Genomic DNA, 17,914 nt, shown 5'->3' with positions numbered 1-17,914 from the left:
CTCCCCCCTCTCTCTCTCCTCCCCCCTCTCTCTTCCCCCCCCTCCCCCTCTCCTCCCCCTCTCTCTCTTCCCCCCCTCCCCCTCTCCTCCCCCTCTCTCTCTTCCCCCCCTCTCCTCCCCCTCTCTCTCTTCCCCCCCCTCTCCTCCCCCTCTCTCTCTTCCCCCCCTCTCCTCCCCCTCTCTCTCTTCTCCCCTCTCCTCCCCCCTCTCTCTTCCCCCCCTCCCCCTCTCCTCCCCCCTCTCCCCCTCTCCTCCCCCCTCTCTCTTCCCCCCTCCCCCCTCTCTCTTCCCCCCCTCCCCCTCCCCTTCACCCCCTCCCCCCCTCTCTCCTCCCCCTCTTCCCCCCCTCCCCCCCCTCTCTCCTCCCCCTCTTCCCCCCCTCCCTCTTCCCCCCCTCCCTCTCGCTCTCTCTCCCCTCCCCCTCTTCCCCCCTCCTTCTCTTCCCCCTCCCCCCTCTCTTCCCCCCTCCCCCTCCTTCACCTCCCTCTCTTCCCCCCTCCCCCTCCCCTCTCCCCCCTCCCCCTCCCCTCTCTTCCCCCCTCCCTCTCTTCCCCCCCTCCCTCTCTTCCCCCTCCCCTCCCTCTCTTCCCCCCTCCCTCTCTTCCCCCCTCCCCCTCTTCCCCCCTCCCCCCTCTTCCCCCCTCCCCCTCTTCCCCCCTCCCCTCCCTCTCTTCCCCCCTCCCCTCCCCTCCCTCTCTTCCCCCCTCCCCTCCCCTCCCTCTCTTCCCCCCTCCCCTCCCTCTCTTCCCCCCTCCCCTCCCTCTCTTCCCCCCTCCCCTCCCTCTCTTCCCCCCTCCCCTCCCTCTCTTCCCCCCTCCCCCTCTCTCTTCCCCCCTCTCTTCCCCCCTCTCTCTTCCCCCTCTCTCTTCCCCCTCCCCCCTCTCTCTCTTCCCCCTCCCCCTCTCTCTCTTCCCCCCCTCCCCCCCTCCCCCCTCTTCCCCCCCCTCCCCCCTCTTCCCCCCCTCTTCCCCCCTCTTCCCCCTCCCTTCCCCCCTCTCTCTTCCCCCCTCCCCCTCTCTTCCCCCCCTCTCTCTTCCCCCCCCTCTCTTCCCCCCCTCTCTCTCTTCCCCCCTCCCCCCTCTCTCTCTCTCTCTCTTCCCCCTCCCCCCTCTCTCTCCCCCCCTCCCCCTCTGCCCCTCGCCCTCTGCCCCCTCTCTCTCTCAAAACCCCTCCACCTGAAAATTTCAGACAAAGTTTTTAGCCAAAGGACAACTCAAACATATTTAGCCCCACGAGAGCTCGTGGAACAACTTCCAATCTCCGAGGTTCAATGTTCCTAACCTGGCAGTCACTATCCTGACCAAGGTGCCAGTTCGAGTAACTCTGAAGATCCGAGACGATAGATTGCGCAGCTAGTGCAGTACCAAGTGTTACTAAAACCTTGTTGAACAACCACTTCTATGGTAGGAGATGGTGAAAGTTGGAAAACAGACTTGAGCTATTTCCCTAGATATATACAGCAATATGGGATGCAAGAATATGCAAGAGGGTGACTGTCTGTGTGGAGTTTGCACATTCTCCCCGTGTTTGCGTGGGTTTCCTCCGGGTGCTCCGTTTCCTCCCACAGTCCAAAGATGTGCGGGTTAGGTTGATTGGCCATGATAAAAAATTGGCCCTTAGTGTTAGGGGGGGATTAAATACGTGGGGTTACGGGGATAGGGCTTGTGTGGGATGGCTGTCGGTGTAGGGACCGGGTGCTAGGGTTCGGATGATCAGCCATGATCTCGTTGAATGGCGGAGCAGGCTCGAAGGGCCGAATGGCCTACTCCTGCTCCTATGTTTCTATGTTTCTAACCTGGAACTAGAGAGTGCGCACTTTGAATTGTGTTTTTGAATAAGGTCAGTTGAATGACGGCTATAAAGCTGTCCTGTCCCAGATGCATCTCTGACCTAGAATGCCGGTGCTTCCTTTGAGATTAGGGCTGAAGACCCAAATCCATTAACAGAATCTTGGTGGGCAAAGATGCATTGCATGAACCTGCGCCGTCCTTAAGGGAACTACAAGGATGGGTGGGAAAGCAAGTTGAGAAGAGGACACAAAGAATCTGCAAAGGGATATAGACAGGCTAAGTGAGTGGGCAAACATTTGGCAGATGCAGTATAATGTTGGAAAGTGTGAGGTTATCCACTTTGGTAAGAAAAATAAAAAAGCAAATTATTATTTAAATGGAGAGAGATTACAGAATGCTGCGGTACAGAGGGACCTGGGGGTCCTTGTGCATGAAACAGAAAAGGTTAGCATGCAGGTGCAGCAAATAATCAGGAAGGCAAATGGAATGTTGGCCTTTATTTCAAGGAGGATGGAGTATAAAAGCAGGGAAGTCTTGCTACAACTGTACAGGGCGTTGGTGAGACCACACCTGGAGTACTGCGTACAGTTTTGATCTCCTTATTTAAGGAGGATATACTTGCATTGGAGGCAGTTCAGAGACGATTCACTAGGTTGATTCTGGAGATGAGGGGGTTGACTTATGAAGAAAGGTTGAGCAGGTTGGGCCTATCGTCATTGGAGTTTAGAAGAATGAGAGGTGATCTTATTGAAACATATACGATTCTGAGGGGGCTCGACAGGGTAGATGCAGAGAAGGTGTTTCCCCTCATGGGGCATAGTTTCAGAATAAGGGGGCGCCCATTTAAAATGGAGATGAGGAGGAATTTCTTCTCCCAGAGGATCGTGAGTCAGAGAGCTGTGGAGGCTGGGTCATTGAATATATTTAAGGTGGAGATCGACAGATTTTTGAACGATAAGGGAGTCGAGGGTTATGGGGAGCGGGCAGGGAAGTGGAGCTGAGCCCAAGATCAGATCAGCCATGATCTCATTGAATGGCGGAGCAGGCTCGAGGGGCCGAATGGCCGACTCCTGCTCCTATTTCTTATGTTCTTATGTCCAACTACAGGACTTAGAAAATTTGAAGCTGGCTATGAACACATACTGGAGTTATTTGTGAATAATAAAAACAGTCCAGTGATGAGACACATTAATATTCAAATTTTTCACTAGAATTATGAGGATGACGTAATCTTCACAAACTGAACGGATGGATTTTGGAACAAAAACATGTCCCACGAGGAGAAACATGACTGCTGATAACAGGGAAGAAAAGCTGGGGTTAGTCTGTGGGTGGAGCTTTTACATAGTTTCCGAGTTGATTCTCAAGACCTCAAAGTACAAAACCCGTCAGGAATATTCGCCCAGTGACGCTCCCACAGCTGGGTGATGCGCACAAACCAAAGTGGCACAAATACATAAATCAGAGAAAATGCTTAAAAGCTAAAATCAATGAGTCTATAATAAGCCAAAAATTTGCATTAAATTCACAGTTTACAAACATCTATAAATGAAAGAAATGAATCCCAATATAGACTAAAGTACAAATCGGAGCAAGAAATTACAAATACAATAAATTGGTTTGTTATATACACGAAAACCTGCAGCCAGGACTCTCGGCAATCGTACCTTCAATGAAGATGTTTTTCAGAAGAACTGGTTTTGCCATTTTATCGCCCAGAAGGATTCCTGTTGTTCTCCAATACAGGACGTTTGTACCAGTCTTCAAATTCACCTACACAAGGCATTAAAGCATCGTCTCATTATCAATCGCAGTTTGCATTTTCCTAAAGGTTAGGAGGTCCCTACAACAGTAGAATGCTGGAAGCACTGACTACATCAACGTCAATCATTTCAAGCAACCGCTGCATTTTAAAATCAGATAAAAGTGCCTGCTGTGTTCAAACACCAACAGGGCTGTCTTGAGGGTTGCGGGCAGTGTGGATGGTAATGGAACCGATTGTTCACCAGCTGTGAGAGAGAAAGTCCCCATGGGGGTCTCTGCCGATTCCCCCCGCACCACGACACTTACTCTTCCACTGTATGACATCCAATCAGAATTCGGCTTATGATCATTGCCTGAACTATTTGAGGTCAGTCACTCAGCCTGGACAAGTGTCACCCGAACCAGCCAGTCCTACACTCTTCTATCGATTAGGCATTTTACAGCCTTCTGGACTCAACATTGAGTTCAACAATTTCAGCTCATAACCTCAGCCCCACTTTTTCACACAGCAGGTGATGATTCAGCCATTTCCATTTACACCTCCTCTAACCCCATATTTTAAGAACATAAGAAATAGGAGCAGGAGTCGGCTATACGGCCCCTCGAGCCTGCTCCACCATTCAACAAGATCATGGCTGATCATCGACCTCAACTCCACTTTCCCGCCTGATCCCCATATCCTTCGATTCCCTTAATATCCAAAAATCTATCGATCTCTGTCTTGAATATACTCAACGACTGAGCCTCCACAGCCCTCTGGGGTAGAGAATTCCAAAGATTCACCACCCTCTGAGTGAAGAAATTCCTCCTCATCTCAGTCCTAAATGGCCGACCCCTTATTCTAAGACTGTGACCCCTGGTTCTAGACTCCCCAGCCAGGGGAAACACCCTCCCTGCATCTACCCTGTCAAGCCCTGTAAGAATTTTGTATGTTTCAATGAGATCACCTCTCATTCTTCTAAACTCTGGGGAATATAGGCCTAGTCTACTCAATCTCTCCTCATAGGACAATCCCCCCATCCCAGGAACCAGTCTGGTGAACCTTCATTGCACTCCCTCTATGGCAAGTAAGCTTTGTTTCTTTACTTGTCCCATTACCATCTCCTTTTGCTTTGCACCATCATCCCTTTTGTCATTTAATCTCTCCTGCCTTCCAGCCTATCACAGACCTTCCCTTTAGTTCTTTCCTCCCCTCCCCCCTTTCCCTGCCCCTACACTTGCTTAAAACCTGTTCCATCTCCAACTTTTTCCGGTACTGACGAAAGGTCATCGACCTGAAACGTTAACTCTGTTTCTCTCTCCACAGATGCTGCCTGACCTGCTGAGTATTTCCAGCATTTTCTGTTTTTATTTCAGTCCTGTATTCACTTACCTGCATTGGTTCCCGATCTGCCTCAAATTTAAAATCCGCCCTATGGACTCACCTCTCCTCATCTCTAACCTCGACAATCCCACCACCCAAATTCTTCTACCTCTGGCCTCACGTGCATCTCTCTCCCTGCGCTCCACCATTGGCAGCCTTTCCTTCAGCTGCCTAGGTTCCAGGCTCTGGAATTCGCTTCGCAAACTCCTCTGCCTCTGCATCTCCCACTGATCTTTTGTCAACCTCCTTAAAACCCAGAAAATGCTGGACACACTCAGCAGGTCAGGCAGCATCTGTGGAGAGAGAAACAGAGTTAACGTTTCAGGTCGATGACCCTTCATCAGAACTGGAAAAAAGCAGGAAATGGAACAGATTTTTAAGCAAGTGTAGGGGCTGGGAAAGGGGGGAGGGGATGAAAGAACAAAAGGGAAGGTCTGTGATAGGATAGAAGGCAGGAGAGATTAAAGAGACATTAAGAGATATTCAAGGCGAGAGGAGATGGTAATGGGACAGGTTAAGAAACAAAGGATGGCTCTAGATGAAGTGTGAATTGTGCTGGCAGAGTGAAAGACAGCTGGCGCTGTGGGAGAGAAGAACAGACACAAACAAAAGGTGTTGATAAAAAATATATATGATAGGGGCCGAGGTTATGATCTGAAATTGTTGAACTCTATGTTGAGTCCAGAAGGCTGTAAAGTGCCTAATCGAAAGATGAGGTGCTGTTCCTCGAGCTTACGCTGAGCTTCCGTGGAACAATGTAAGAGGCCGAGGATGGTGAGGTCTGAGTGGGAGTGGAGCGGCCCAGCCCAGCTCCTACACTTGCTTAAAAATCTGTTCCATTTCCTGCTTTTTTCCAGTTCTGACGAAAGGTCATCGACCTGAAACGTTAACTCTGTTTCTCTCTTCACAGATGCTGCCTGACCTGCTGAGTATCGCCAGCGTTCTCTGTTTTTATTTCAGATTTCCAGCATCTGCAGTATTTTCTTTTTGTTTTCCTTAAAACCCAGTTCTTTTACCAAGCTCCTTCTCACCCCACCCAATCTCTCCATTGTTCCTTACGGCTTTGTGAAACGCTTTGTGATTTTTTCTTTGTGTTAAAGATGCGATATGAATGCACGTTTTATCTCCAAAAATGATCATCACACTTCAAAGCAGTTGGAGTGTCAGTAAGCTATCATGAATGAAAAGGAGGTGGTTTCTGCCGGTCACAGGGAACTTGGTGCGGCTTAGGAAGGGGAGAACACCAAAGTAGTGCAACATCGCTCATTGAGGAAACAGGCCCAGCGGATGTCGATGGTCACCAAGTCCCTGTAAACTTAACATTCCAAATATGTTCCTTAACTATTTCAGTATTTTGCACTCCTTTCCTTACATTTGTTTAGAAGTAACAGCAATGGCTTTCTCTCCTCAATTGCTTTGCCACTCACCAAATTAGTTCTCAAGGGCAGTGAGGGATGGGCAATAAATGCCGGCCTTGCCAGCGACGCCCACATCCCAGGAACGAATAAAAATAAAATGTCTGTTCTAAATTATCCGTTTGAACTTCAAGCCCAGAAAAAGATCTAAGCAACATCTTCCACTGAAAGCAGGTCAGAACGCTGCGTTATTCACAGTAACCAAATCATTCTGCAGCATTACATGTTTCTATTGAAATTTTTGTTGCAATAAGGCAGTTAGAATAGTCAAGTGCTCCTGTAATGCTTACTGAATGACTCTTCCATTCATCGCTTTCCGTTAAACGCATCCACTTTTGTTCTGTTGTTTCTGTGTCCTGACACTGGTCATTTTGCACCTGCAGACAAAGGATTTGTAATAAAGAACAAGGCAAGATAACTAGGATACATTTCCTTTCATCACTTCAAACAAAAACACTTTTCAGACAGGGTGTAAAAATGTGCCCCTAGTTTCATAGACTCGTATAGTTATGAATATTGACAAAAGATGATTTAGGGCTCCCCCCCCCACCCCCACCCAATGACTCAGTAAGTTTTCCACCTCCGTAACATCGCCCAACTCCATCCCTGCCTCAGCTCATCCGCTGCTGAAACCCTCATCCATGCCTTTGTTACCTCTAGACTTGACTATTCCAACGCACTCCTGGCTGGCCTCCCACATTCTACCCTCCGTAAACTTGAGGTCATCCAAAACTCGGCTGCCCGTGTCCTAACTCACACCAAGTCCCATTCACCCATCACCCCCTGTCCTACAGTGGCTCCCGGTTAAGCAACGCCTCGATTTTAAAATTCTCATCCTTGTTTTCAAATCCCTCCATGGCCTCGCCCCTCCCTATCTCTCTAACCTCCTTCAGCCCCACAACTCTCCGGGATATCTGCGCTCCTCCAATTCTGGCCACTTGCACATCCCTGATTATAATCGCTCAACCATTGGTGGCCGTGCCTTCAGCTGCCTGGGCCCTAAGCTCTGGAATTCCCTGCCTAAACCTCTCCGCCTCTCTTTCTTCTTTTAAGAGGCTCCTTAAAACTGACCTCTTTGACCAAGCTTTTGGTCACCTGCCCTAATATCTCCTTATGTGACTCTGTGTCAAATTTAGTTTGATAATCGCTCCTGTGAAACGCCTTGGGACGTTTTACTACGTTAAAGGCGCTATATAAATGCAAGTTGCTGTTGTGGTTGTAGTCACTGACCATGAAGATCCCAGCTTTGATTCCTGGTCTGTGCCGAGTTAACTGATCACAGTCAGGGTGTCAGTAGAGACGATACAATAGACGTCAACTCTCCCGATAGATGGAGGTGAAAATTGACCGCGGCTCCTGCCGCTGCTCATTTTCCATGCTGGATGTGATGCGCACCAGTTGAGGGCAGCACTGGGCTGCCCAATTCACCATCAACACTTACACACCAATAATGGCCACTTGGTTGAGGTACTGGTGCCGAGAAGGAGTCAACACCTACAGGAGGGGAGCGTTAAACTCGTGAAGGTGCTCACTCCTTTTTGGGCGAGAAAAGCCAAGTGGGGGGTGGGGGGACATTTTATTCTGCAGCCCACGGCTTCTCTTTCTGATACGGTCCTTTTATTTTTTTTTCATTTCCCCATCAAATGTAATGTTGGAGTGGATGGAGATCAAGGCCCCGGAATTCTTGGCCCCAGTGGATTATAAGGACACTCTGACCGAAGGTGACATTATCCCGAGTAATGTCAAAAATGGTTCAGGCACCTCACCACCCACCATTTAAATGACCTTGACCCCAGGATCTGGAACGGGGTCAGGGCCACAGCAGACTGGTAACCGCGAGTCCCACCCTACCACACTTCTAGCAGCTGAGCAGGGTCCCAGGCATTTGGGGCGACAAGTGTTTAATGATTGAAAGGTGAACCCATTGGCAGGATAGGCGCACCAACGTCAGTGTTCTTGCTCAGGCCAACATCCCCAGCATCGAAGCTTTGACCATGCTCGATCAGCTCCGATGGACGGGTCACATTGTCCGCATGCCCGATACGAGACTCCCAAAACAAGCGCTCTACTCGGAGCTCCGGCACGGCAAGAGAGCCCCAGGTGGGCAGAGGAAATGCTTCAAGGACACCCTCAAAGCCTCCTTGGAAAAAGTGCAACATCCCCAGCGACACCTGGGAATCCCTGGCCCAAGACTGCACAAAGTGGAGGAAAAGCATCCGGGAAGGCACCGAACACCTCGAGTCTCTTCGCCAGGAGCAAGCGGAAGCCAAGCGCAGGCAGCGCAAGGAGCGCACATCAACCCAAGCACCTCACCCACCCACCCCTTCAACCACCGTCTGCCCCACCTGTGACAGAGACTGTAGGTCCCGCATTGGACTCATCAGTCACCTGAGAACTCATTTTTAATGTGGAAGCAAGTCATCCTCGGTTCCGAGGGACTGCCTAAGAAGAAGGGGGAACACCTTAGGGGGAACATCGGTCCTGGACAATCTCTCAGCCAATACCAACAAAACAGGTTAAAATGTCAACTATCTCATAGTTGTTTGTGGGATCTTGATGTGTGCAAATTAGCTGCTGTCTTTGATTATGTAACACTTCAAAATAATCCTATGCAGTGAAGTACATTGGGACATCCTGTGGATACGAAAGGCAAGATATAGAATCATGGAATGGTTACAGCACAGAAGGAGGCCATTCGGCCCGTCGAGCCCGTGCCGGCTCTCTGCAAGAGCACTTCAGCTAGTCCCACTCCCCCGCCCTTTCCCCGTAGCCCTGCAAATTTTTTTCCTTCAGATACTTATCCAACTCCTTTTTGAAAGCCACGATTGACTCTGCCTCCACCACCCTTTCAGGCAGTGCATTCCAGATCCTAACCACTCGCTGCGTAAAAAAGTTTTTCCTCATGTCGCCTTTGGTTCTTCTGCCAATCACCTTAAATCTGTGCCCTCTGGTTCTCGACCCTTCCACCAATGGGAACAGTTTCTCTCTATCTACTCTGTCCAGACCCCTCATGATTTTGAACACCTCTATCAAATCTCCTCTCAATCTTCTCTGCTCTAAGGAGAACAACCCCAGCCTCTCCAGTCTATCCACGTAACTGAAGTCCCTCATCCCTGGAACCATTCTTGTAAATCTTTTCTGCACCTTCTCTAAGGCCAGAATTGGACACAATCCTCCAGTTGAGGATGAACCAGTGTTTTATAAAGGTTCATCATAACTTCAAGTTCCAGTTCTTCCTTTGCCACACAGGTTATCGGTTCTACAGCAAGTTACTTTTCAAAATTTAAGGAAAAATGTATTTTATGAAATAGGACTTACAAAAAACTCAAAGAATATACTGTTATCCAGATACTGATACTCAAACACAACACTTCCAGCTTTCTTCAAGTGTACGGAATAGATGAGGGAAACCGTGCAGTCGTCTCTGTTGGAAGCAATGTAACTCCCTTGTGGAACCCAGGAAGACCTGTGGAAGTAACATTTAATTACAATAAAAATTACTCCAAAATGATAATAGACAGAAAATATAAAAGTCAGGTCTCTTTATGAGTTAACAGAAGTTTTAAAATACACCTTTTAAAAAAAAATTAAATGAAGAAACATGTTAATCGCAAAAGAAGCATGTTATCCTGACCAATTACTGAATTAAACTATTCTCAAAAGTTCCCAAATATTTATACTGTCGGCAATGCCCTTATTCTATTTACTAACACCAGTTGCCTCACTATGTTACATGTTAATAAAATGGTGGCCAACACCCAACTATGCCATTTTACAAAGTTATAAAGTATTTACAGCACAGAAACAGGCCATTCAACCCAACTGGTCCATGACGACGTTTATGCTCCACTCGAGCCTCCTCCCACCCCTCTTCATCTCACCCCATCAACACAACCCTCTATTCCTTTCTCCATCATGTGCTTGTCTAGCCTCCCCTTAAATGCATCTGTGCTATTTGCCTCAACCACTCCCTGTGGTAGCGAGTTCCCAGAGAGTGGTGGGAATGTGGAAAAGAAGTTTCTCCTGAATTCCCAATTGGATTTATTAGTGACCATCTTATATTTATGGCCCCTAGTTCTTGTCTCACCCACAAGTGGAAACATCTTCATACATCTACCCTCTCAAACCCTTTCATAATCTTAGAGACCTCAATCAGGTCCACCTCAGTCTTCTCTTTTCTAGAGAAAAGTGACCCAGCCTGTTTTGATCTACACATCCATGGGTGGGGATGCCAAGATGCAACCAACGCCCAGAGGCGACCTTCTTTTCATGCATATTTAAACAAAATTCATTATTTTTGAAGTGTTTGCTCTGGCGCTTTAGCTTTTCCAGGGCCAGTGGCAAAGGAAGACAACTGACCAATTGTAAGGACTCTAACAATGCTGCTCTTGATCCAGCTTCCCGAAGATTCACAGGATGACGTGTTTCATTCTTTACTCCCACTCATCAGACCTTTGCTTGGTGCCATTCATTGCACAAAAGGATCACAAGCTTGTGCGGAAATTACAGGCACAACCCGACAACTCCATGCTCCCATTTACCATTGTTTACAAGAACCCCTCTCTACTTGTATGAAGGCACAGTGAGAATAACCTACTTCATCAAAATTAGAATGTTCTGCCATTCCCATTTACACCTCCTCTAGACCCATATTTTGTTTCTTAACTTGTCCCATTACCATCTCCTTTCGCCTCACACCCTCATCCCTTTTGTCATTTAATCTCTCCCACCTTCCACCCTATCACAGACCTTCCCTTTTGTTCTTTCCTCCCCTCCCCCCTCTCCCTGCCCCCACACTTGCTTAAAAACCTGTTCCATCTCCAACTTTTTCCAGTTCTGACGAAAGGTCATCGACCTGAAACGTTAACTCTGTTCCTCTCTCCACAGACGCTGCCTGACCTGCTGAGTATTTCCAGCATTTTCTGTTTTTATTTTAGTATGTTATGCTCCAGTTAACATTTTATAAATTCTCTTAAGACAAATCATTTGATCATGAAGCTCATTTAATCTGTTTGCTGTGCTTTGTCACTTTGTACTCTGACTCATTTTACCGTTGGATTTCCGTTTTAATCAATTTTTCAGTGATTTTAATTTAATGACTAAGATTTTTATATGAAAGTTTTTTCTTTTACATTTTACCACAAATCTATAACCATTATTGCTCCTGAATTGTCTGAGTTACTTCTAACCTTGCAATAGGAATCAATGGGACCTCCTCCTGCAATTTAGCAATTAGTTAACGGTGCAAGAAAAGCTGGTTGTCAGCCAAGGTTCGGTCAATGCATCACAACCCCGGGTTAAAATCAAGTCACTCAATCAGCACAAATTATTATTGTGACTGAACTTACTCACTTCACCTGACGAAGGAGCAGCGCTCCGAAAGCTTGTGATTTCAAACAAAGCTGTTGGACTATAACCTGGTGTTGTGTGACTTCTCACATTTGTCCACCCCAGTCCAACACCGGCATCTCAGAATCACAGAATCACAGAAACCCCACACTGCAGATAGAGGCCGTTTCGGCCCATCGAGCCTGCACCGACACACATCCCACCCGATCCCTGTAACCCTTACACCAACACATATCCCACCCTATTCCCGTAACCCCACGTATTTAATCCCCCTAACACTAAGGGTCAATTTATCATAGCCAATCAACCTAACCCGCACATCTTTGGACTGTGGGAGGAAACCGGAGCACCCGGAGGAAACCCACGCAAACACGGGGAGAATGTGCAAACTCCACACAGACAGTCACCCAAGGCCGGATTCGAACCCGGGTCTCTGGTGCTGTGAGGCAACAGTGCTAACCACTATCTCCACATCATGAACTTACTTTGTGTGCCCAATGTTGGTTATCTCATTTTACTTGGGTTACAATCTACAAACAGGTGTGTGAAAATACTGAGGTGGAAATACTTTTGGAGTCTCTCTTACACATTTTCTAGAAGCTAGTTCCAGAGTGGCAATGGCCGAGAACAGCGAGGATCAGGTTATCCGCATGCCCCTTTGTCTAAAGCTGGTGGGGATTTTTTTTTTTTTAAGTGTCCTCGAGACAACGATGAGGTGAATACACATTTTATTTCAATGGAAGGCATTACCTTTGGGAGGGCCTGTGCACTCTCCCCTCTCGGCTTATTTGTGGTAGGAAATTGGAAATAATGGTCCGTTGCCAGCAGACTGCTGGTGATCCATCATGTTGGGTCTTAGAACTGGCTACCAGTAACCGCACAGTAAAACTATCAGCAACCAGCTCTCATTAGAAGAGTGAGGGCCAACATCCTCATGAGTTCTGGATGCTAATCCCTGGAGCTGCAATTCATAAGAAATAGGAGCAGGAGCAGGCCATTCGGCCCCTCGAGCCTGCTCCGCAAGTCTGTTTCAAAATGCAACTGACTAAACTCTAACTTTTTGCTCGTAGGCAGGATGTTTGTGCTTTTTTCAATGTATACTGGGGGATTGTAAGTGCTTGATGTTGAAAGTACTCCTCTCTAATCATTTTACTCAAGTACTTGTGCAAGTTTTGAACAGTTTCATCTTCTTGCTGTAGCACAGTCACACCCGTCGTGTTACCTGGAGTTCATGGCACTTCAAATGTGCAAGAGGCAAAAGTATCGACGGCATTAGTCATTTTATTCGAAAATGAAACAGATTGCTGGTTAAAGAAAATTTTTCTCACCTAGCTCGAGGTTATAAGCTAAATGGCATAAGGTGCAAATAAAGACTTGCTGGGAAAATCTATCTCTGCAAAATGGGGATTGCCTCATTGGTTTCATAGCAATGGTGGGGTCAAGTCTCTCACTTGTGTCACTTTCCTATATATTATTTGGAAAAGACTTTTCAAGAAAAAAAAAACTCAGCTAAGTCAGATCTCCACAAGACCAAAGAATTAAGTCCCCATTCTACAAAGCGAACACACGCCTCATCACTCCAGTGTCCCCACTCCAGAAATGCCAACTACAATGGGATCAGCAATATAGCCCAATAATGTGGAGAAATGTCACAGGATGCTTCACAGAGGTGCAAGAACAAAAAACCCTGGCCAAGCCGAAGATGATTACAAAACGATTAATTCTTGGAAAAGTAATTCAATGCCCAGGACCAGTGTTCCCTTTAAGCCGCGCAGCGCTCCGGGGGTCCCACGCAGCCAGTGAGCCAGCTTTTAAATTGAAAAAACTGCGCATGCACAGGATTTTGAATGGGCCGCGCAGCCCAAAAAAACATTACAGGGAGCATTGGCCAGGCCTACTGCTAGTTGCATTTAAACACAAAGGTTTCGATTTCCCATTGAACGGCACGATTTCTGCCCCATTCACAATATGTTTACTCAAAACTTGATGATAAACAGAGCAGGTGGACCATAATACTGTCGGCACTCAGCTTTACCCATTCAATGACACTTGGTAATATGCCGCTTTAAAAATTGAGCATGATGAACTCAAGAGAAAAGCAAATTAGCGGGGCAGCAACATAAGTTAGCTTCTGCACAAACCACAGCTAAACTGTTGGCTACTGAGCGAATAACAAAATACAGAAATGTAACCGATTACAAAAATAAAATACCTTGTTATGCACCCCCGAAACAGATGGTGAGTAACAAAAATCTGTCGCTTGTTTACTTACGAGCTGCAGTTCTCGCTGCCGCTGCTGCCGATTTCTGCATCTTCTACAAACCTTGCCACGGTAGAAAATCCCAGTGGCAAAGTATCCCATTCATCAAAGCGAATCCCACTGCCCAGTGAGTAACTGCCGGCTGCACACTTATGACAGGCCTGGTTTAATAGCTCCAGAAATTCCCCAGATCCACAGGAAAAGGCTGGAAAGCAAAAAAGGAGGTGATTGCAAGACACCCTTTTTCTATTTTCTGGTCAACAAGACACAGTCAACACCGCAGGTTTAAAAGCTGGTTTACTAACGAGTTTATTAAAGCTGCTTTATGGTCAGCTCACATTACAACAGTGACTACACTCCAAAAAAGTACTTAATTGGCTGTAAAGCACTTTGGGACGTCCGGTGGTCGTGAAAGGCGCTATAGAAATGCAAGTCTTTCTTTCAACCCTCTGGTCCATCGAGACTGTCCCTCAAAAGCTTCATCAACTCAAAATAAATCCAACCCGCTATTCATTTCATATGTGGAACTCGCTACCACAGGGAGTGGTGGAGGCGAATAGTATCGATGCATTTAAGGGGAGGCTAGACAAGCACATGAGGGAGAAGGGAATAGAGGGTGTCGCTGATAGAGTTAGATGAGGAAGGATGCTCGAGGGGTGCATGGACTGGTTGGGCCGAATGGCCTGTTTCTGTGCCGTATATCCTATGTACTATGTATTTCGAGAGTCCATCTGCATCTGTACGGCGAGACAGTCAACAGGAAAATAAAGGAAAAGTAACCAAGAACGATTAAGCTGCACCAAAACTCCCCTCGGCCCTCCTCAATAGGACATCTTTGGTGAGAGAGGTACAGGGATGGTGGGTTTCTCATTCTTGCATCTTAATTGCCTCATTTGAATATTCCTCACATTGAAATATCTTTTCATTTCGCAACTGCCCTTTTATTTTTCCAAAACAAATCCATGAAGGTTCAAGGCCCAGGGTGCAGGGCACCCCCTCGGCTGAACACGGTATAAGGAGAAGTCGCGATAAGTCACGGAGTCGAGATTGGGTGGGGCTAAGCTCGAGTTTTAAAGGCCTGAAGAGGAAGGAAAGGCTGATAGAGGTGCTGTTCCAGAATTTGTGAGGTCCTGGGAAAGAATGGGAAGACTCGTGATTTCAATGAAGTGGGGACGTGGGGAGGAGAAACAACCGTGTATTAGGAACTTCAAAGTAACTTTTTTTAAAGCACCATTAAGAGTTTGGGTTTTTTTTGCATTGTTTTCTAGTGCAATGAATGGCTAAGAGTTTCTGCGAATGGATCACATCCGTGATTATCTGAAATTAGCATCTTTTCACTTTCTGTCCTTACAGAATGCATGAATCCAATATTAACATTTATCCCAATTACATTAAATTGCACACATCCCCCACCATCAACATCCTGGGGGGTCACCATTGACCAGAAACTTAACTGGACCAGCCACATAAATACTGTGGCAACAAGAGTAGGTCAGAGGCCAGCATTTATTGCCCATCCCTGGTTGCCCCTTGAGGTGGTGGTGAGCCGCCTTCTTGAACCGCAGCGGTCCGTGTGGTGAAGGTGCTCCCACAGTGCTGTTAGGGAGGGAGTTCCAGGATTTTGACCCAGCGACGATGAAGGAACGGCCGATATATTTCCAAGTCAGGATGATGTGTGACTTGGAGGGGAACTTGGAGGTGGCGGTGTTCCCATGCGCCTGCTGCCCTTGTCCTTCTAGGTGGTAGAGGTCGCGAGTTTGGGAGGTGCTGTTAAAGGTTAATACATCTGTTGAGCATTTATAACTTAAGCCATGGTCCAGTAAGGTATTTATTCTGCTGCCTTCCAAATTAAAGCACCAAAATAAACCAGTATGAATGAATGAGGGCTTACCCAGATACTGGGCATGTAAAGGCGCACTGCTAGTTACAGGGAGCAAGGCTCGTCTATGGGGATGATGAGAGTGGTCCAAGACAGGGAACCTGAGAAAAATATCTGGGGTAAAAACTAAGAAATGTGATAGAGACTTTGGGCTGGATTTCCCCGTTTCCCACCCGCACGGTGCAGGGGGACCTGGGAGATGGCGGGAAACCCAGAAGTTTGGGTTCCCCATCCCGAAAGTCAGCCTGATTGACAGGTTGGCTTCTAGTCACGTGGGGAATGCGGACAAGGAGGCCGCAGCAACAGGGAAGTGCCGAGCCCAGGATGTTGGGGGTTGTCCAATTCCCCCGGAGGGGGGGCTCCCATCCCCCGGGGTGGGGGGTCCGTTCAGAGTCGCAATCCCCGGGGGGGGGGGGGGGGGAGTCCGATCCCCGGCCCCAGGATCGGGGTGGGGCGGGAGGTGGGTTGTTCCAGGCCCGGGGGTCCGACTGGAGTCGCAATCCCCGGGGGGAGGGAGTTTGATTCCCCAGCCCCAGGGCCGATTTGCGATCCTGGGGGGACGGGGTGGGGGGTGGCGGGCCGATCCCTGTCCCCGGGGAGGGCCAGGCTGATGGTGGGGGAGCCTGGGGGGCCAGGAGGAAGCAAGCACTCCTGCTCCTCCCGGCCCACAAGCATTGCTCACAGAGGCTGAGGCCGCCTCATTGCAGCCACCGGGAGTCCTGAGCCCCGGGAACCCCTGCAGTAAAGCAGGTTAAAGAGGCTTCAGGCCTCATTATAATATTTAAATTGCCAAACCGCCTCTTGGCAGTGGGTTGGCCGCCCACCCCCCCGTCCCGCCAGAGTGAAAGTGGGCGGGTTGGAGGCGGGGTTATTCAACTTTCACTTCCCCCCCCCCACGCCTCCAACCCGCCCGCTCATACCTCTGAAAATTTGAAAAAGTTGTGATGCATTGAAGGTTGGAGCCTCATTTTTAAAATGAAAGTTCAAAGAAATTAGGTATTCTCGACGAATTAATGGGACCATTAATGGAACTATTCTGCCTGCCTACTCGTTAATATCTGATGTAAACCAAACCAGCCCTTGGGCCGGAGGACGGGGTGTGGGGAGGGGGGAGCGGGAATGTAATTGAATTCATTTTATGAGGAGCCTGGCATCAGGTCTGAACAACTGTTGGCTGATTCAAGATGCTGAACTCTTCATTTTTTGTGCTCAGTTTTGCAGCAATTACTTGAATTAGAGCAACGTCGATTCCAATGTCCATCATTCCCTTTGGAATACATCATTCTGACACTAAAGTTCATTTAGTCCAGGCAGGAATAGATTAACAAAAGATTTATACTGATTCTTGCATCTCAGTTACATCTAGCTCTCTTCCTACTCGTATAAATGTTATTAAATTATTTTTAAGATTGAGTGAAATTTATATTTTTTCTGCAGATTAAAGCAAAATACACTGTCCGCCAAATAAAATAATCTTCAACGCTGTCGGCCGTGGCTCAGTGGGTAGCACTCTCGCCTCGGAGTCACAAGGTTGTGGGTTCAAGTCCCACTCCAGAGACTTGAGCACAAAAATCCAGGCGGACGCTCCCAGTGCAGCGCTGAGGGAGTGCTGCACTGTCGGAGGTGCCGTCTTTCAGGTGAGACGTTAATCCGAGGCCCCGTCTGCTCTCTCAGGTGGACGTAAAAGATCCCGTGGCACTATTTCGGAGAAGAGCAGGGGGGAGTTCTCCCCGGTGTCCCGGGGCCAATATTTATCCCTCAACCAACATCACTAAAACAGATTATCTGGTCATTATCACAGTGCTGTTTGTGGGAGCTTGCTGTGTGCAAATTGGCTGCTGCATTTCCTACATTACAACAGTGACTACACTTCAAAAAGTACTTCATTGGCTGTAAAGCGCTTTGGGATGTCCTGAGGTCGTGAAAGGTGCTATATAAACACAAGTCTTTCTTTTTATGACTGCAAAAGTCTGCTTCCTGCTGTGGCACATCCATTCAACATGCAACATAAAGGAAGGATACAGATTGACTTGATGCCATGCCCAGTGTTACCAGACCAATTCCTTTTTACTTGGCCTACCTGCCATATAACAC

The 17,914-nt window shown here is 47.8% G+C and overlaps 1 protein-coding gene across 1 annotated transcript in view; it reads right to left on the bottom strand.

The window, feature by feature from the left end:
* Positions 1–17,914, bottom strand: part of elapor2b (endosome-lysosome associated apoptosis and autophagy regulator family member 2b) — a 153,116-nt gene that overhangs the window by 64,547 nt on the left and 70,655 nt on the right. The window contains exons 3-6 of the mRNA XM_086010868.1: positions 13,954–14,146; positions 9,651–9,798; positions 6,623–6,709; positions 3,417–3,563 (exon numbers count right to left, since the gene is read on the bottom strand). Coding sequence (XP_085866994.1) covers positions 3,417–3,563; positions 6,623–6,709; positions 9,651–9,798; positions 13,954–14,146 — 575 coding nt within the window. The remainder of the gene's footprint in view (positions 1–3,416; positions 3,564–6,622; positions 6,710–9,650; positions 9,799–13,953; positions 14,147–17,914) is intronic.

This window comes from Somniosus microcephalus, chromosome 17 (assembly GCF_052327205.1).
Source record: "Somniosus microcephalus isolate GS21.2 chromosome 17, FLI_Smic_1.0, whole genome shotgun sequence".
Lineage (NCBI taxonomy): Eukaryota > Metazoa > Chordata > Chondrichthyes > Squaliformes > Somniosidae > Somniosus > Somniosus microcephalus.
Note: the sequence above shows the minus strand (reverse complement) of the source record. Positions and strands in the feature narration are given on the sequence as shown.